The sequence below is a fragment of the Dermacentor albipictus genome, chromosome 9 (assembly GCF_038994185.2).
Source record: "Dermacentor albipictus isolate Rhodes 1998 colony chromosome 9, USDA_Dalb.pri_finalv2, whole genome shotgun sequence".
In the NCBI taxonomy this organism is placed as follows: Eukaryota; Metazoa; Arthropoda; class Arachnida; order Ixodida; family Ixodidae; genus Dermacentor; species Dermacentor albipictus.
The window spans coordinates 36,528,802-36,549,427 of record NC_091829.1 but is presented as its reverse complement, the minus strand read 5'-3'; the positions used below and the strand labels follow the sequence as shown (position 1 = coordinate 36,549,427).

Sequence of the window (20,626 nt, the reverse complement as noted above, 5' to 3'; positions counted from 1 at the left end):
AAGATAAGGTCGTAGATGTCGGTATCACTCTTATCGCTTATCGAAACCCCCAGCGGTAAATTGATCACGCCGAAGGCACGCAGTCATTTGGCTGTATATCGGTTTCGTTGAAGGCCTGGGAAGCGTGGAAACTGCGTGATTTAATCGATGTTTTGGCGGCATTCGTACGCGAGATTGCGTTGTGACTTTGTCAGGCGTGACTCTCTGTGGGGCAGAACAAAAGCCAATTAAATAAATCTACAAAAATAGCGATAAGGAGTTCGCACATGTCATTAGCATTCCTGCAAAACACGTTGGCGGATCCGTATGCGCCATTTATTGGAAGAGTGGTCTGACAAAGTAACGTGAGCCAGTGCCCTCCCGCAGACGACGGGCTGAATTTTAGGCGCAACGCAGGAAATCCTATGGAGGTTGCAACTACGACGGCATCGCGTAAGCATTACGATGGTTTATTAAGCGATTTTCTTTTGCTGTTATCACCACGTGTCTTAGATATAACTGCGTTATGAGCGACGCCGTAGTTATAAGCTTCCCGATTATAGCTTTGGTTACTTTTTTCAAAGTCTCCAAGTGCACCGTAGTTATAAGCTTCGCGATTATAGCTTTGGTCACTTTTTTCAAAGTCTCCAAGTGTCGGTGTACGGTAGTGTTTGCGTCATGCATTCTATGCTCGGAACACAGGAACCACTGTTAAATATTGAGCCTGAGTGCTCTCGCATTTGTTTTAAGAAAACTCTATGAGAAGAAAGTGGGTAAGCATGTTCGAATATTCGAAAGTTCGAATACAAGTCCGCTAAGTGCTGTTATTTGTTGTATATGAAAAAAAAAGAAACACTCGGGGGGGGGGGGCACATTGGAATAGTGAATTCTCGAATCGAATACAAATGGAATAGTCTCTGCTGTTCTAGTCATATTTGATTTGATAATTCACTAATAGAAAGTGCAGAACATTTTTTTTTCACATACAGCTAATAACAGCACTTACTGGATGCCCGAGGCAGAGAGAACAATGGAGGTGAGGACTGTTCCATATGTTTATGCCGTAGAAGAGCTGCTGTTGTTGCCCAATGGTATTGCAGTAAAGTCACGTTCTAACGAAGTTGAAGAGAGAGCCAGAATTGCGTCATTATATTCATTGCTTCGTTATACTCATTAATACATGCACTGCAATATGAATCTTTGTGGAGATTTCAGGAGGAATTTCGCTTAATTCGTTATATCCATTATGTCGTTACTTTTCGTTTGGTTATAACGAGGCTTGACTGCAGTTCGTTAGTGAACGTACGGGGCTGTTAGCCCTGTTCAATAATTTACAGTAATTCAAGAAGATTGGGTCGCTTTTGGACAGCCCGTATGCAAATTTATTTCTATTTATTTTTTTTTATGGCGTGCATTCACGTTCGCAGTAAAGCTTAGTCGCTGTCTAGTTCGAACTTTGAAATGTCTGCAGAAGAGCTCCGAAACTACTAGTCAAGTACGCCATACAGGAGTTCGTAATCAGGTAACGACGCTTCAGCAAACCGGTCTATGGCGTAGCGCTGCTGAGCTCGAGATCGTGGGTTGGAACCCGGCCGTGGCAACCGCATTCCTATGGGGGCGGAACAAAGATCTACGCGTACGTAGATTTGGTTCACGGTAAATAACTCCATAGTGTTGCAAATGAACTCTGAGTCCCACACTATGGCTCGCCTCCTAATCAGATCGAAGTTTTGGCCCGTATGCTTCCACAATTTGTTGTTTTAGCCTTCCACACCTAAAAAATAAGAACTACGGAGGCAAAGAGCGCAGTGTTCTGAAAGTATACTTCCAATGTCTCATTCGCTTTAGTTTAAGCTGGGGAACAGAAAACATGAGCGTCTTCTTTACTACTGAGACTTTGTTAAAATAAGGCAGAAATTACACATATACTAAGTTTTATTTTTGGTTTACGTTTCCCTTTTATCTTGTACGCGTTCGGCCTAATGCGTGATCGTCGCACGGCGAAGCTACATTGATTCAGCCTCTGCTCCAAGATACTGGAAGCGCTGTCACAATCATGCCGGGCTACTTGGCGCCGTAACACACGTGAAGAAGCTCCGCCCTGTAGCCTTTGATTCATTGTTTCCGAAGGTTTCGCACGAGCATCAAGTTCCCTCCAAAATGTGCACATGGTTACTTCGGAGCTTCTATTGGACAAGTCGCCTCTTCAACCTGTGGGGAAAGTTTGAAAATCGTCCGCATAGATCCGCAGCACAGGTGTACATTAACTCGACAGCTAAACAGCGAGCTCAGTTTGGGATTCAAGACAGGCAGCGTTTACAGCCTGTAAGCAGCCGACTTCGTTTATTTTTTTCTTCTAAATATTCTCGTCACTCCAGTACATCAAGAATGAAAAAAAAAAGAACCAACCTCGGCTTATTAGAATTAGCTTCCCGCCGTAAACTACTGCGTCTGCGTCTTTTCCACATGGTATGTTTCCCTAACCCCATCCTTAACGACTATCCGTTCCATCCTTCATCGTATGTGTCATCCCGCACCGATCACTGGTACAAAGTTGATGTCCCGTCGAGCGTCACTCTAATTCCTTTATTCCTGGAACTGGTAATGAGTGTGACCGTGCACCTTCCGTCCACCATCACTGACGCCACTAAATTCAAGGAAGCTGATCGCAATTACATCCACACCTATTAGTAACGCCTTCAGGCCATGATGTGGAAAATAAGTGTGAAAAGCAACGGCTGATGTCGAAACACACACGTCACACTGTTCACCCTTGCACGCCAAAGCGTGGCACATAATAATAATAATAATAATAATAATAATAATAATAATAATAATAATAATAATAATAATAATAATAATAATAATAATAATAATAATAATAATAATAATAATAATAATAATAATAATAATAATAATAATAATAATAATAATAATAATAATAATAATAATAATAATAATAATAATCTGGAACTAGATAGGCGGTCCGAATAGGGCAGGAAAGGTTTTCCCAGAAAGTGCTTTTAAGTATTGACGCTGAAAAAGCTATCATTGCTATACTTGCAACCGAAGAATACTGGAATAAACATATCAAGGAACAACTACGAAATTACGCCTTTAGCGAAGCATCCGCCGTCGAGCAAACACCATATGCAAAGCAGCAACGCATGCACCCATTGTCACTGTACCTGAGAACACGGGGTCGTCCGAAGTGACCAGCCAGAATTCACTAATCTATGCTGTAAGTTAGCATGTATCTTGTATACCTACTTTTCTGTAACTGACCAGCCAGAATTCACTAATTTATACTGTAAGTTAGCATGTATCTTGTATACCCACTTTTCTGTAACTAAAACACCGACAACAAACAACAAAGTGACAGAAGGGGACACCACACTTTATTGTTTTTTCTGTTATATTTTCCTACAATCCTATCTAGGGGAAACTCTCGCGTTGAGATTGTTTAGCTATACCACATGAATTATGAGTAGCACATAAATTTGTAAAATCTTCCTGCTTCCGGCATCAGGCATTCTTGTTTCGTTACTGATTACGCTTTGTTTTCCTAACTTTCCAAGTAATCCAATATTCAGAACGCACAACGGTAATCAATCTCCGCGCACGGGCATAATTGTGGCAAATTGCTGCTTGTATAACACAATATTTTGCTAAAGACGATCGGTTTACGAAGTCACCAAGTCATTTGAAGCCAGAAGGACTAAGTTTTGGCACATCCATGGGCAAATCCATGTGCTATCCATAATTTCCAAGCACGCTTAACCACCATGTTTGCAACTCCCGTAGACACTAGAGCCAGATTTCGCTCTAATGATGTTTGTGGGAAGCTTTATGGTATCAACAAGGCTTCAGATATCTCAAAGTGCGTTATCTTAGAGGCCATCCTATCACCTACACACTTTATCGCATTTCTGGAGGGCATGGGTTGGTGATCCGTGAGGTTATAAACTGCTTTTGCGGTAAGCAGATGGTATCTCAATCACATCTTTGACGCGGCGATTGTAGCCATATGTAACCGCGCTCACGAGGCTGTAATGCGTCCATGCGTTTAAAACACTTCGGAGGTACGTTCTCCGCGTTTGAGAGTTTACGGGAGATATCACGTGTTACAGTATTGACTATTCATTTTCAGCTTCAATCTTTGGCGTCGGGGACACCGAAGTCGAAGATCATTACGACGACGACGACGATACACATTTGGAAACGTGGCTCATCTATGGCATAGTGGGTATCGCAGTGGTGGCCTTGTTGGCGCTCGCCCTGATATCAATCCTGGCCCATTTCGTCAAGAAGAGGGTAAGTTTCAGAGTGATATGACACCAGATTTATATTTCTTTTACTGTATATTTCGTAATACAGATATTTTGGTGCCTCAGATCTGAAAGTTCTTCGCCGAGAAATGGCTTATCGGCTGTATACTTCAGTTCCTAATTTTCTGACATGTGCGCGACTCGCCGACAAGCTGGTGTGTGCCTTTGTGCAGAGACGCTTTGACGTCTAACGAATGTTGAGGATACTAGGCACGGTATGTTGGGGAAGCCAAACTAAAGCCGATTGTTACATATAACTTTACCTGCCGGATAGCGAACAACAACTGTTGCAGTACCTGCATCACACAGGTCTGCTCCGTGCGTTCATTTGATGGCGCGTTCATGTTGTTTAAATCACACGTAGCAGCAAATCCCCCGAATTAAACAAATAAATGCCGCAGATTCGCCCGAAAGGCTAAGCATCAATTGCCACAGAAAATTAGTGGACAGCTACACGCAGTAAGGATAGTCATTCTACCTGCCGTATAAACTTGTAAACAAAGGCATGCTATCTAAATTAACAAACGTGGTGTCACGTGCGCACAAGCAAACATGAATATTCATGAAGTGCCTGCTGGGATTTATCGCTCACGCCAAACGCCGCCGACGACACCGGCTTTTCTGCGACACGAGCTCCTTAACGCTGTCGCGTTAACAGATCTCACGCGATGACCGCGGAAACTCGCTGTCGAAACGCCGGAGTGAGGAAGCGCGGCAGCGAACGAATGGACCTCTGTGATGCCTCTTGCATCAACGCGCGCTAATCCACTGAAGTACAGTGCACGGCGGACTGTGTCTCTCTCCAAGATGGCTTTCAAGACACAGCGGCCCAGGCGGGAGCGCGCGGCCGCCCGGACTGCCCGGAGTAGAACACCCCACCCCCCTTTTCTACACTGCCCACGGAGCCAAGCGCGCGACGTAAGACGGCGCGCTTTCCTTCCTTGCGTGCGCCAGAATGAGCCGTGATCGCAGGCTCACCCTCGTACGCTTTTACTGGCACATACACCATACGCCGCGCGTGGACGATGTTATCACCCGTGGACGGAACCTCGCAGCGACGGCGACGGCATAGACGCGCCTGGAGTGTCCATATAATTGCTATCGCAATAAAACGTTTTGAGCCACCCTTAGTGAAGCAGGCACGGGCGAGGCCTTCGTCATGGAACAACCATTGAGTTTCTCACTGTGGTAAATGAAACTATGTGGTATCAACGAAGGCGAGCGCGTCGAAGATTTCCGAGGCCATGTTTCAAGCCACGTGTTTGCGTGGCACTTTACAAACTACGGGAGTAGTTTCAGAGTGACATGCTTAATCAGCGCTATACATGTGACAACAAAGCCAACGGGCTCACGTGAACCAACACGCGTGCATATAGTGTTAACCCTCTCCCTCTTCTATCTATTTTCTTTTTCTTATACCTCTACTGTAGGGTAGCAACCCACACATTCGTCCTTACCTCCCTGCTGTTCGTCTCACTGCGTTCTCCTTCTCTCCCTCTGAGGGGGTTAGGGCAACAATAGAGGGGGACCACGACATGTGCAAAAATAAATACGTGTTATCATTTTTCTCTTTCTATGCAGGCATCAGAAGAGAGGAGGTGCTCCAGCGCAAGCGATGTGAACAGCAGAGACTCGTGGGTTCTTGCCTGCAACGAAGTTCCCGAAGTCCCTTCACGAGAAAAGCCCAGAACAAGTTTTTTGGGGGACGATGTCCAGAATTTCTCACCAACTCTGCAGCAGATTGTCGAGCCCGTGGATGCACCAACGCCCGCCTCGCCCGGTTAGTCAACCTTGGAAAGACAGCCGATGTCGGTCAGCCCTTTGCTCACTCCCCTGCAGGTGAATATTGTCAACAGGAACACGCCGACTTCAGTAGCGGAAGAAGCTGACCGGGCTGTGTGAGACAAACTGTACCGGCTGCGGATGCTCAACGGTGATTCTGATGTAGTTGCTTCTTGTTGTCCTCTGGCAAATCAACGCCCTTTGTTTACCCCGCGCAGGAGAATATTGTCAACGGAAATACGCCGACTTCCGTAATGAAAGCCGACCGGGCTGTGTGAAACAAACTGCACCGGCTGCGGGATGCTCAGTGGTAATCGTGATGCAGTTGCTTCTTGTTGTCGTCTGACTAGTCAACGCGATCGGCCTCTAGCTTGGTGTTGTGCCGAAGCACGCGCTGCGGTGGCCCACAGCCGTTCTTAGTCTGCGCAAGAATTCGCAGTTTCTAACTACGATCTCGAAACCACGCAGCCTTTTGGTGAAAGAGAAATACAAAAAGTGACAGTGTATATAAAATTCGGCACTTGCTAAAAGACTCCGTTGGCGATTTCTAAACGATCGTATTCGACTCAGTGCTGCTTAGTCCGCTAGTAATTAATGGTGTCCGAAGGTTGTGCGGAGAATCTTGCGGCAGGCGGTGATAATTACGAAAGTGCGAGCTGGTCTACAGGGAAGGCGGTCGGGTTGTCGGATTCTTCTGGTTGCGACAACTGCCTATATCTTTTTACGCACGGAAGGCATTTGACAAATACGCAACCTGCCGCGAACAATGGCGGCCGATATTCGGCGCAAGACTGCATCTAGCTACGCAAAGCGCGTCGCAGGTGTGTGCTCCGCAGTGTGCTTCATGTGCAGCGCAAGCTGGGACAATCGAACGTGTCAACGAGATAATTGTATCGGGCAATAAATGAGTTTTGCAACGAAAAGGAAGAGAGCATCGTCAGAAACACTTGCTGAAAAGACAGGGCGCCGTACATGGTAACGAGTCATTTGATATTCTATTTCCATTTCGTATATGTAACGCCGTTTGGCCAATCCTGATCATTATGATGATGTAATGACGTCAGAGTCAGCGAGGGAGCGCGAAGAGAAAGAATATATATACAGATGTTGACGATGATGATCATCATCAACATCTGCATATCTCGCGGGTAAGAATCTCGCGGGCAGGGAGCCTTCCCAGCGGAATGAAGCATAGCGCTGTCTGCAGAAAGCCTGCGGGATGAGCCAGACAACGCATTGGAGTACTTGTCAAACGCACAATTCTCAAGTGTGAATGAAGATGTGTTTTCTGCACAAATGTAACCCTCTTTGCAGTAAGTTCCGCAGGCACTGCGGGAATATGCCTTGAATATAGAAAGAAAGAAAAAGGAAATTCCATATTTCCAGCCACCTGTAGATCCTTAGCTTGCGCAAAAAAAAAGTGGTGCAATGTTTAGAACACTTCTCTCGCAACAGGAGAAATGAAATGGATAATTATAAACACAACTTCTGGGACTATTATGTAAAGATCATTTTATCTTCAAATCTTTTCATTCGTCAGTAGCTTAGTTGTTGCAAATCGCTGGAATCGGCTCTTCGGCATGACGTATCATCACAAAAGAATAAAAAATGACATAGACCCTTAGGAGACATCGCCTCCATGGTAGTGGAGGCAATGTCGATGGCTTGGTTTTCACGGCATCTCACTTACCGCTCAGATCTGCCCTCTCAGCATAACCGATAACAAGATAACGCTGAATTAATCATTACAAAATACAGCCTTGCCATTTTCTTCTCATTCGCGCAAACAACGAATGAACATGCGCAGGAATCTGTCAAAGCAACAGAACCTTCTCAAGGACTCCTTGCGGTCGCCGTGGCTGCAGCTATAGTAGCGCTGACATTGTTTCTTCCAAAGGGACAAAAATATTTGACCGAACATTTATAAAGAGCCAGATGAACTCCAGCTGAACGCCATCATAGTCTCTGTAAAATAAACACGCTCATATGTACGAGGTAAAACAAACATTGACAAACACTTTCTTGTCGCGATTGTCCTTGACAAGGCACACCGTAAACGACGTCAAACATGAGTTTGTTGCTGTCTTCGAGAACGTTCGACGAAGCCGACGGTAAATTGAAATCACGGTGAAGCTGTCACCAAAGACAGATTTTCATGAATTGTCCTAAATGGAAACGTCTGTCAAACTTCACGAAGGTAGACTTTATCGAACCGTGTCCGTTCACAAAGATAGGCGGGTCACAAATTATAGGGACTGAATGCTTTCATATCTAGTTTAGAGGTCATAATGAACAAATATTCTGGGCGCATGTAACTTCAACCAGTGACGTTCTCCATCACTTTGAATACGGTTACCGATACGTTTAAACGTGACGGCAAGCAATGGCATGGCAGCCTGCGCGAAAATAGTAGGTACCTCGTTTGACAATATGAACGTTGGAAGCGCTTTAAAATCTGTGCACGAAATTTCCTGTGTCCTCTTTCCAGGTCGCGACAAGCAAGCGAAACATATGGGGAGCTAAAACAAAGTGCAGATGCCATTCATCGTCATCTTCGTAGCGATCCTGCACTGGAACGCGGTGAAGAACTCGGGCATGCTCCTGACGGCCATGTTGCACGCGTGCCTCGAGCTGAACCTCGATCCGGGGTGGGGCGGGTGGGTAGGCGACTCGGCGCACAAGGTCAGGCAGGCCCTGCGGAAGAACGTCCTCAGCAGCGCCGGCTTCTCGGGCATCGGGGACGCCGACGCTGCCCACGACCGGTACGCCTCGAGGGCCGACCGGAGGCCCAGAGTGAACTCGATGGCGTCGGGCACGTCCTCGGTGTCCCGGACGTCTCTCGTGCTCCGCTGACAGGCACCGGCGGTGGCGAGGAGCGTGGCCAGGGCGCGCTCTTCTTCGTCGGCGTGCGCCTTGGGCGAGAGGAACGCGTGCAGTACGCGGGTGGCCATGAGGAAGCCCAGAGAGGCGTAGTTGACGTACTTGTCGGCCTCCGGGTACACCATGGGTGGCAGGAGGACCCAGGGGGACACGCACATCTCGTTGTCGACGTCGGCGAGCGACCACTCCTTGCCGACGCAGGTGTCCAGAAATTCTTCGGGCACCAGGAAGCGGGTGAGCCAGAGGCGCTCCTGGTAAGCGGAGAAAGAGAGAGAGAGAGAGACGTTTTCAGCGAAACCATGGGTTGAAATCGAAATTAAATTATGGGCTTGTACGTGTCCAAGCAATAATATGATCATGGGGCACGCCGCAGAAGGGTCTCCGGATTACTTTTGACCAACTGGGGTTCTTTACGTGCACCTAATGTACGGTGCACTGGCGTTTTTTTTTTGCATTAAGCCCCCATCGAAATGCGGCCACAGTGGCCGGGCCCCGATCCCGTGCCCTCGGGCTTATCGGCGCAACGCCAAATCTTGTACGTCAACACGGGGTGTGTGAGAAGAAGGGTGGTGTAGTTATACTGGACAAATTAATGTGTATAATATATAGATCGCATACAGATTTCAGGTGCAACGCCTTGCCTTTTTCATATATATGCTGAAGGGGGAAAACTGACCTCCACCCGTTTTGTAGCACGAAGTTACAAAGGAAACCCATACGGGTTCATTTGTAGTCTGAAAAGATTTTGCGCCAAAAACACAACACACACAAGAAAGACTACAACACCACGGGCGTGGTGTTGGTGGCGCCCGTGGTGTTGTCGTCTTTCTTGTGTGTGTTGTGTTTTTTGGCGCAAAATCTTTTCAGTATGCAAGATCACCAACTAGTCCAGCAGTTAACTCTTCTAAAGTTCATTTGTAGCTTCGTGCTACAAACTGGTAGATGTCAATTTTCCTTTTCATTAGCGTTGCGAAAACACGTAGCGGGATGCCGACCTGGTACAGGTTGGGCGATGCCGGAAACGCCTGGTACGCGAGATCGAGCCGGTTCATGTTCAGGTAGGGTCCCGAGAAGACGTTCTTGTACGAGTAGGCGCGCAGCATCTGGCTGAGCAGTATGCGTGCCGGCGCCTCGAGGCGACTGTTGAGCGAGACGCCCTTGACGAGCTGCAGAGTCACCAGGGACATCATCTCCTTCACCCGGAACACGGTGCGCTCGGGCGCCAGCGTGGAGACGGCGAACGCGCGCTTGGCAGCCGACAGCTGCTTGGCGTCCAGTCGCCGCAGGCACTCATCGCCGGCGACGTCAGGCCTTCCGTCAACCTAGGACAGAGGTGCCAGGCCAGTCAATCAACGCTTTGTCTATACAGCGTCTACAATGTGTACAGAATACACATATTGTCACGTGGTGGTGACGTTGAATAACACAGTAGCAACACTGTGAACGAGAAAACTAACTTTTATTGGGCGAACCTGTGCCCACAAAACAGGCTACACTTATAGCACAACGATAGCGGCGAACACGCTCGGCGATCGTCGAAAATCTGATCAGCGGGTCAAGCGCGTCGGCTTTTATAATAATAATATTTGGGGTTTTACGTGCCAAAACTACTTTCTGATTATGAGGCACGCCGTAGTGGAGGACTCCGGAAATTTTGACCGCCTGGGGTTCTTTAACGTGCACCTAAATCTAAGCACACGGGTGTTTTCGCATTTCGCCCCTATCGAAATGCGGCCGCCGTGGCCGGGATTCGATCCCGCGACCTCGTGCTCAGCAGCCCAACACCATAGCCACTGAGCAACCACGGCGGGTCCAGCTTTCATAGAGCAGTCGTCGAATGTTCCAGACTAATCTTTCGGACCCGCGTGCCTTCCACAAAGTTCTACACCATTCGCGTTGCGCGGTGAAATCAGATAACACAAGGTCGGCGACAACAGACAGCCGGGTAGAAGCATCGACAACTTTCCAGAAACGTCGGATACATGCAGGCGCGTCCCTCGCTGTGCGATTACAGTTAAGCGGCGAAACGTGGCCGCCCGATAAAGATAAGTACACGTGTCAATATACATGGTTATACGAGTACACAGGAGATCTCAAAGCTCGAGGCCGTATGAGGACCGGCTGTTACCGATGACAAAAACATAACTGAATAATACGGAGCAACAGTGCAGCGTGGTATGACGGATGAAGATAAATAAGGAAAATACACAGGAGGATAACAGAAAAAGGAATAAAAAGAAAGGGTTCATCAAGTGTCGATGCTAAAGAAGACAAGCCTAACGTATCTGGGGGTTCAAATGATTCGATCATGAAATGATGATTACATCTCTCTATCATGTCTCCTTTTTATTTCCATTGTTCAGTTATTTCGCATGTCATTCGGATCGTATTTCGTGTGTAAGTACGTCGACCTTATCTTGCTTAACGTCGACATCTTCGTTGACCGTTTCTTTTTTGACCCAACGGGCAGATGGGCCGATTCCGGAGATAGTGCAGTCTACGGTGCAATCTGGCAAATTTTCGATTGTATTGGCGCTAATGACTCCCGTACCAATAACTTTACCTACTCTGCGCGACTACTACTCACTTCGTTTGGGCATTCGAAGCCCCTTCCAGAGACCATTACCTCGCACGAGTCCTGCTTATTCCACGCGATGTCACTCCACTTCGCAAAAGTGCACCGCGTGGTGGCTTTGCCTCATCATGTCTGTATTTGCGGCAGTGCACCCTTTACAGTAATATAGCGAAATGTGCTCAATTGTCGACCAAATTGACGCTACTTACGCCCGTGCCTTTAACCTTGCCTACTCTGCGACTAATTTTCACGTATTTTTTTTCGTTAAAACGTGCATTTCGATAGCTCTTGTGACTCGTTAAGGCATTCTGGAGGCATGAAAAGGTCTTCTTTTTTTCTGGTTCAAAGGTGCCAATATCCCAGATACGCCAAACCTGCGTGAAGTCAGCTAAGACCCTACCTTCAATATACAAGTAATCAGGTAACTAAGGCTGCCGAACGGAAATAAAAAGCACAGGAAAAAAGTTTAATTGTGGGGTTTTACGTGCCAAAACCACTTATCATATTATCAGATTCGCGATGGTGGGGGATTCCGGATTATTTTGACCGTGCGGGCTCCTTTAACGTGCAACCAATGCACGGCACATTATTATTATGTTTTTTTTTATTTCCGTCTCCATCGGAATGCAGGCCGCCGCTGCCGGGATGGCACCTGGGACCTCGAGACTAGCGGCGCTACGCCGTAGCCACTGAGCTACTGCGGTTGGCCGACGTCGTATTTTCAAGAGCGGACAGTCAACAGTCAACCCGTTCAGTTGAGAATCACAATGGACGGTCGATAATTGTGTCAATTACATAAATTTTTTTCGAAGGCACACATACTTCATTGAAAGAAGACAAAAAAGAATACAATGGGGTAGGATGACGCTTTGTGCATTTTTCTAGTGAGAGCTCATACTTACGGAGTAAGTAAAAAACAACTACTGCACATTGATTTACTGTATAATAGCTGCTGTTGCGTGTTCTGATCCAAATAATAGAGCAAGAGATCTCAGTGCAAAATATCAGTGTAATTAGAGAAAAAGATCTAATTCAAAAAATAATTGATGATAAAAGAATGCATACCACACCCTTCGTCCAGAAAAAAAAAAAAGAACACCGTTTGATGTTCTCTACACGCACGAAACCACCAGGAAAGGAGTAACGAACCCACGACGATTTGGGCTAGTCATACGCCAAAAAACAATGCTTGCTTATGACGTACTGGAGTTGTCAAGATACCTAAAGGGTTTAGGTAAAACTGATCTACTATGGCTATTCAAGTATACGAATCAATTCTGACACTTTTTTTTCAAGGGTTCATTTTTTTTTTAATTGAAGAGGGCCGTCAACAAGGTTAGGCCCACATTTTCAGACTGAACTTCTTTCCGGTTCGGCTGACGAAAAGGCTTAGATATGTACCCGCAAAAGAAACTTTTCTTATATTGCCATGAATTATATTCTTACACAAACGCAAGAACACTTCCGCTCCTTAGAAACCACTTCACAACCCACCGTAGTTGCCTAGTGGCTATGGTGTGGGGCTGCTAAGCACGGTGTCGCGGGATGGAATCCCGGCCACGGCGGCCGCATTTCGATGGGGGTGAAACGCGAAAACCCCCGTGTACTTAGATTTAGGTGCACGTTAAAGAACAGCAGGTGGTCCACATTTCCGCAGACCCCCACTACGACATGCCTCATAATCAAGTGATAATCATAATCAAATTGTGGTCTTGGCACGTAAAACACCACACTTTAATTTTCTATTAGAAATCACTTCACCAAAACAGCTTAGCGAATCTTTAGAAATCACAGCAGCCAATGATTACTTTGACGTTGAGGTCGTGGACGGCCGAGAACCCGGGGTGTTCCAAATTTCCGCGGGCCTCTATTACGGTGTGCCTCATAATCAAGACAGAATCATAATCACAATCAAATCGTGGTTTTGGCACGTAAAACCCCATAATTTAATTTGTTTTTTTATTAGAAATCACTTCACCAAAACAGCTTAGCGCATCCTTAGAAACCAATACGTCGAACGATTACTTTACGTTCAGGTCCTGCATGGCCGAGAACCCTCGGTGGCCCAAATTTCCGCAGACCTCCACTACGGCGTGCCTCATAATCAAGTCATAATCATAATCATAATCAAATTGCCGTTTTGGCACGTAAAACCCCATGATTTAATTTGTTTTTTTATTAGAAATCGCTTCGCCAAAACAGCTTAGCGCATCCTTAGAAACCACGACGTCGAACGGTTACTTTGACGTTCAGGTCGTGCACGGCCGCGACGGCGTGGATGACGTGCGCGAACAGGTAGACCGATCGCGCCAGGTCGTCGGCGAGCGCGAACAGCTGCAGCGCCCTCGCGAGAAGCTTGGGCGAGTCGAGGGCCACCGCGGAGTCCTCGGTGACGTTGAGGCGCGTGTGCCGGCTGACCGCCTGCAGCCAGCTGCGGGTGTCGCCCAGCCCCAGGGCGGGCAGCACGGTCTCGGCGTCCCCCAGGATCCGGGACTCGTTGTCCTCGCGGTTTCGGTACGCCTCCAGCACCTTCTGGTGCAGCTCCTGCGTACGATCGGCGACGTCGCCCGGCCAGCCCTCCACGGAGTGGTTCGCGAGGGCCCTCACCTTCGACGTTGAGGGAAGAAACCCAAGTAAACAAAAGTAATAAAACGTCATAACGGTCCCAGTTCGTGATACCTAAAGGCGCACGGAAGATAACTAAAGGCGCACGGAAGAGAAAATTCGCTTAAGCTGTATTACTAAACTATGTTCTCCTACAATGAAAAAAAAAAGGAAACGTTGAATTGTTGAAAGGAAAAGGAAATGTTGAAATATCCACAACATAAAACTCTCTCCAAGGTATCAAAAACGCTACTATAGGCTATACGTTAAACTTCCCGCTCATCAACTAGAAATTGGAGGTGTGAAAGCACCGTGACATGTGATGCGTCGAGCATTGCGGGGTTACAGGGAACGCCGAAGCGCTCGCCTGCGTCCTACGTCATTGCGTGCTTTGTGAGCAAGGGCAGAAGAAAAAAAAATGGCCAGGCTTAGCTTGGTTAATCCAAGAATGCGTTGCATATTGCGCGAGTTGGGGCCCAGCTTTTCCTCCGGCTGTCGTGACGTCACGTCACGTGGATGCGCTAAAGGTCAATGGTGGCTGCCCGGCCGCGCCCCAGGGCTGAACTGAGTGATTGCAATATGCAACGCATAAAAATAGAAGCGACTTAATAACAAACATAGCAAACTTAAAAGAGAATAGACCCACGTATGAGACGCGCAGCATTGAGAAATGGCTCATACCCTCAATGGTGGCTGCCCGGCTGCGCCCAAGGGCTGAACTGAGTGATTGCAATATGCAACGCATAATGGCTCATACCCTCAATGGTGGCTGCCCGGCCGCGAAACGAGGGCTGAACTGAGCGATTTCTCTAGCCCCCTGGCATTTCTCTAGCCCCCTGTCCTTCTCGTCCAAGTCTCTCTTGCTGCATTCTTGAACTTAAATCGCGCGCAAACTAGCCCATCAGTCAACTACGCTGCACATCACGTGCTCTGATCACCTTTCCGAGGAGGACGCCCATCTCGGAGGCGCCGATGAGCTCGTCGTTCGCGAGAGCGCTCACGACGAAGCTGTACTTCAGCTCGAGCGTGACGATCCTGATGAGCACCGAGACGGCAAAGCGGGCGCTCATGGCGACCAGCACGTCGACCAGCTCGCTGCTGCCGTGCTTGGCCACGAGGGTGTCCCAGCGGAGACCGGTGGTCAAAGCGAAGCGCTCCACGAAGTAGGCCATGTCGTGACGACTCTCCATGTCCTGCGAGCACGGCGTTATTCCCCATCGTCGTTCAAATCGTCGTGCGGGCGTCGGACGAAAGCGCATCCGTTCCAAATTGCATTTTTCGCGTTATACGGAAGGTCCAGCTTTTAAAGAAGAAGCAGTCAAATGGGTGTTTCATATTGTTCCATATTAAGCAAAATGAGAACAACTTATTCGCCCTAATTTTTAGTATTATAGAGTAGATTTGGGCAAAAAGAATCGGCGATACGTTTTTCTGCGTTATACCTTCATTACTACACAATTCATCAGCTATGATTTGTTGAACTATACGAAGCAGAAAACTCTCTCGAGCGTATGAAAAACTCTACTATAGGCTATACGTTACACTTCCCGCGCATCAACTAGAAATTGGAGGTGTGAAAGCAGCGTGACACGTGTGACGCGTCGGACGTTGTGGGGTAACAGGGATAGCCGAAACGCTCGCCTGGTAGCAGGAGCGGTAGTACGAGGCGAGCTTCTCGAAGGTGGTGTAGTGCTTGTGGGATCCCTTGGGGTAGGAGGCCAGCCTGTTCCGCAGGGCGCTCCGTCCCCCGGTCAGCAGCGCGGCTTCGAACGAGGGCGCCCTGTCGCTCCAGCGGCCGCACACGTGACCGTAGAAGTCGTCGCACGGGGAAACCCGGGGTTCGGACACCTCGTCGAGGTACGCCTCGGCGTCCTGCGTTTGGCCACCGCGTGCATCGAACAACGACACACACACAAAAAAGAAGAAAGCACACATAACGCACACGTTGGGGTTTATGCGAAAGTGAAACTATCGTGATGTGGTTAATCGAAGCCTCTGAAACTGTTCTGTACTTTGTAATAGCGTGTGGCAACGGCGTGTAATCGCTATTCGCTCGCTTACTCTGCGAATCATGACGAAGCGCTCAGCTTCGAACATTCGTGTGTTGTCGGTGCACGACGTCATTCATGTGCTTCGGCGGATTCATTCAGGTGCGCGTCCATTCACTTATTCTTGACACGTTGGCTTAGAGTGAGCGTAAGCTGGCGTGTGAGTTGAGGTGAATTGTGCGTTGTTAAAGTGCGACAAACTTACTGTGCCAAGAAGCAGCGCTACACCCGTTGTCACTGCGGAACGAGCGGTACTCACTCTTGCCGACGTTCAGGCGTTGAATTCCTTTCTTTGAGGTAAGCTATACAACGTTAGCGGAAGAGCGCGTTTTTTTTGTCCTCGGGGAACGCCGTGCATCATGAATGGTCGTCAGAAGGGTATAAAGCTTGGGCTTGTTGATAATACATAGTTACACTAGAAGCATAGCGCGGGAAGGATGAACGACAAGGAATAGACAGGAAAAACGCTAATAGCACTTGTCCTGTCTAGTTTTTGTCGTTCGTACTTCCCGCACTATGCCTCTAATGTAACCATCACGAATGGCCGGCAACACTTGCAGTTGTTATGTAGCCAGCGGTCTGTGAACATAGTCACACAGATTCATTTCATTTGTCAATAACCCAGACACTATCTTTTTGAAGCCTAATAAAGCCAACGTCTTCCCTCTGTCACTCTGCATTTTTCAGTTCAAATGAAGCGCAGTGCGTTAGCGAACGTTCATTTGCATTTTCGGCAGCTGATCACATAGAAGCTGTAATGGTTTCGTGTTCGAGCGCTTTCGCTGAGGCAAGGTGCAGCGCGTCGCCAAAAGCGCCATCTCTTTCCTCAGGAGCCGACTGCTCTGCGAAAAACACCGTCTGAGGAGTCGTTTTGGTTTGCAATCGAAGCTGGCGTTGCATGGATGGCTCTCTTTCTGTAGAGACGCTCGTTTTGTAGGAGAACTCACCTGAAAAATTTTCAAGAAGAAAATATTGCTAGAAAAGCTCGAGAAGCTCGAGAACGTACGACAAATATAAGGAAAGCTACTTAAAATTATGGTGCTGTTTCAATTTTTACCGTTACTTGTGCTTTTCACAGGCAAACATATGGAATAAGGTAAGGCGTTTAATGTGGTAAGTAGCGTCACTTCTATTTATCTCCGAGAAATATTCGCATTATGAAGGAGTAACTTGAGAAAAACCTATAGGAGAACCTTGTGCCACTGCTGTTGTTGAAAAAAAAAAGAGGCCTATAAGCATTACACCCATACCCGACGTAGCGGTTCGTAACTTTACGCCTGATGGAACTCGGATCGCATATACAAAGCATTGCGCAGTTCGCTTGCATTGATTAGCTGTCCATCTTCATTGAATATGATGAGTGGGCAGTGCCTAAGCACAAGTAGACCATCACATGACAACAGCTGATTTCCTTGGAAGTGGTTTATGTAGCTCGCTCTACTCTAGGGAAAGGGCAGGGAAAGCGTAAAGGGACGGCTAACATGATTAATTCAAGCTGTTAGAAAGGAGAGATTAGTTGTGCTGCTAATTGGGGTCGGAAATGAGATATTGATTGTACTACTAATTCTCCAGAGAGGCTACAGAAATGGCAGTTTCGACCGAAGGCAATGTACTGAATGCGACACCAATGTTTAGCGTTACGCTAGAACCACCTGGAATGGTGTTCTACCAACACAAAGAAGAGATATGGAACGAAGCAGCACGCCAGACAACTCCTGCGGTGTTACCGGCCTCGCATATTGATGGTGCACAATATGTAAGCAATTAAAATAAGGATTAGTTGTAGCATTGTGATGCAGACCATAAGGACGCTCGAGGCGCATGCACGCCGTCGGCGCCGTAGCCGTCGTCGTCGCGCTGTCCCTCTGACGGCGCACCACGGCTCACGCGCGGAAGGTTAGAGGGTATCCGGAGACGCGGAGTGCGTTTGGATTGCACGCACGACGAAGCGAAGTGGACGCACCATGGACGCTATGGTCCGTCGCCCCCTGTGGCGAAGCAGAGGCAATGTTCCGCCTAATGGCACAAGTGTTGTGTACATGCGCTGTATGAGCACACTAGCTTTGCCGCTGAGCTGCTCTTTGTGTGCTCTGGTCTGAGAAGTGTGAGCGTCAAGCTAACGTTTGATAATATTTCACTGGGCGCTCAAGTTACACTCCGTTTGATGCGTGGTCTGCCATGCTGCGGAGGCTAGATATGCTTTTTGTGGTGGCCGCGTTCGCACTAAGGAATAGTTCGAAATAGTTCGGTGTTTTTTGACCACTTCGTTTTTGCGAATATGTTCGTTATGTGCGTTCACTTAGGAATTAAAAAAAAAGAACGTTTAGCGCTTAGGAAGAAACGAATCATGTACTTATACGGCTGCTAACAAGTTGTTCTAGATCAATTTGCTTCTCTCTGTTTTTCTTTTCTTGTTTTATTTTCAGCCCATTGCGACAGCCTTAAGTGCACGCACGCGCAAGCTAACGCCTCTGGCTAACAGCGAAGCATTAAAGGAGCGCGCGGAGCGATACCGCTTGGTGACCGAACTTCTTGCCTAGCTAGCACGGCCGCTCGATCGAAGCGCACGTCTCGCGCGTACTGACCGAGCTGCCGTGATAGCTTTCACGGCATTCCATCTGGTGTATGAAACGCAGTATAACGTCGACGGCTCCCTGTCGGTCTCATCATAGTCTATGTCTCATCTTGGGCACCATGGAGGCGCGACGCCTGCGACGCCAACGGCGGCGTTTCTCATCACGTCGGCGTTCAGGCACCCGGTAGCTTCCAACTTGGGGTGCGTTTCGTTCTGCCCAGCCAAGCTTTATCTACTACCCTTGTGCCCAGCAGGCGCTGCCTAGCGTGCCGCCTCGTTCCATGTCGCACACTAATGTATGCTTAGGAAATCTTCAATGCTTCGCCTTTCGAGCAAAACTGCATTTTTTTTCCTTGCAGGAAAAAATAAGGAGGTTTCGGGAGGGCCGCGACTTGATAACGGACGGCCATCGCCGTCTACGTAATGGATACGACGGGCCAATGCCTCCTTTACTAGATGCCCGCCGCGTTGCTCGCTTTCCCATTGTACAGGCGGTTCCTTTAGTTGACGTTAGTTCAGCATAAATTCCGTGAGGCGGCGCTTGCTGCCTTTTCAACTTCCGGCGGTTGTGGCAGCGGCGGCTGAATGCATCCGCCGGCGCGTTATATGCGCGGGCGTCTGTTAGCGGGCGTTATCGCGTGCCTCCGGGATGGTAGCAGATGACATGTTAATCTCAGAGGCCGCAGCACGTAATTGCAAGTAGCAGGCGTTCGCCATGGGAGGCGCTCGTTGCCTTTTTGCGGAGGAGAGAAAAGGGAGAGCGCCCGGAACCGAGCTACCTGACAACGCGGCAGGCATCTAGTAGAGGAGGCATTGGACGGGCACGCATCACGCCGAGTTACGGAACAGGGGACCTTGACTCGAAAAAATGGAGCGCGCACTCGCCTTGCAAGAGGGACACTTGTGCGGAGGCGTGCCGATCACCTCCCGCTCGGCGAACAACCACGCAGACATCGAGGCGATGACGCCCAGGATCACCAGTGCGACGCCCTGGCTGACCACGAGGTCCAGAAGGCGCACGCTGTTGGGTTGCCTGTGCTTGTGGGACCGCTGGTCGCTGCTCAGGATCTCGCCTGAGACGCTGCGGCGGAAGTGAATGCGCGCGTCAGAGCAGAGAATACTCGCGAAGTCCAGGAAGAAAGAGGGAGATATACATAGAGATACAGAGAGATACGTGGAGATACAGAGAGATACGCATACAGGCACGCCACCTTTGTGATTGACACGCTAGCTTGTACCTAACGCATCGTGTTGGAGAAAGCGTCTTGCGAGGCATTGAATGAGTCGGATTTTCAAAATGCTTGCTGCATTCGAAAGAAACAGTTAGAGTGTAGCACCTGTTTGGAGAAAACTGTTCAATTAGGCAGAGTAATTTCCGAAGATCGAAAATTTTGAGGAACTTGAAGTTTATTTACATAATGACTCCTCGATGAAAAAAAAAAGCAGACGCCGCTGTGCTGCGAGTCGCACAAGCTAAGACTCGGAAAGCGAACAGACTTGACATGTCTATTTGTTCGAAGAAGTATTGCATACATTCCATAACAACGCGCAATGATGTTAACCCAAAGCAAACTCATATATTATACGATACAGTGTATGGTCCAGTGTATCATGTTTCTCTGCCCCAGAGTGTTTTATAAACAGTTTGCCTGAACAGCGACAACTGTGATTGGTGTAACGTGACAGGATTGGGGACACAGAATGGCAAGCATCGAGCTGGCATGCTTGGCAAATATGCCCACACAAAGACTCAATCTCGTTAACGAGTAACATTTCTGTAGCACACAGAAAGTCCACAAGCGCCTCACTGCGCTCACTCGCCGGCTGTTATTTTTCGATCGTGCAGAACATGTTT

The 20,626-nt window shown here is 48.1% G+C and overlaps 2 protein-coding genes across 5 annotated transcripts in view; one reads left to right on the top strand and one right to left on the bottom strand.

Moving 5' to 3' along the window:
* The first annotated feature begins 295 nt into the window (after window positions 1-295).
* On the top strand, window positions 296-6,564 carry LOC135906483 (uncharacterized). The gene is made up of 3 exons (XM_065437886.1): window positions 296-432; window positions 4,130-4,293; window positions 5,889-6,564. Exons 1-3 carry the CDS (start codon window positions 405-407, stop codon window positions 6,090-6,092), a joined length of 396 nt encoding a protein of 131 aa, XP_065293958.1. The 5' UTR covers window positions 296-404; the 3' UTR covers window positions 6,093-6,564.
* Window positions 6,565-7,944: 1,380 nt separating this feature from the next.
* Window positions 7,945-20,626, bottom strand: part of LOC135906482 (endothelin-converting enzyme 2-like) — a 56,806-nt gene continuing 44,124 nt past the window's right edge. For 2 of the 4 annotated variants that reach the window (XM_065437884.2, XM_065437882.2), the window contains 6 exons: window positions 19,657-19,852; window positions 15,790-16,020; window positions 15,087-15,341; window positions 13,786-14,151; window positions 9,965-10,291; window positions 7,945-9,220 (listed from right to left, as the gene is read on the bottom strand). In XM_065437884.2, the coding sequence (XP_065293956.1) occupies window positions 8,609-9,220; window positions 9,965-10,291; window positions 13,786-14,151; window positions 15,087-15,341; window positions 15,790-16,020; window positions 19,657-19,725 (1,860 nt within the window). In that variant the 5' untranslated portion in view covers window positions 19,726-19,852 and the 3' untranslated portion in view covers window positions 7,945-8,608. The remainder of the gene's footprint in view (window positions 9,221-9,964; window positions 10,292-13,785; window positions 14,152-15,086; window positions 15,342-15,789; window positions 16,021-19,656; window positions 19,853-20,626) is intronic. The other 2 variants (XM_065437883.2, XM_065437885.2) reach the window with 2 other exon arrangements.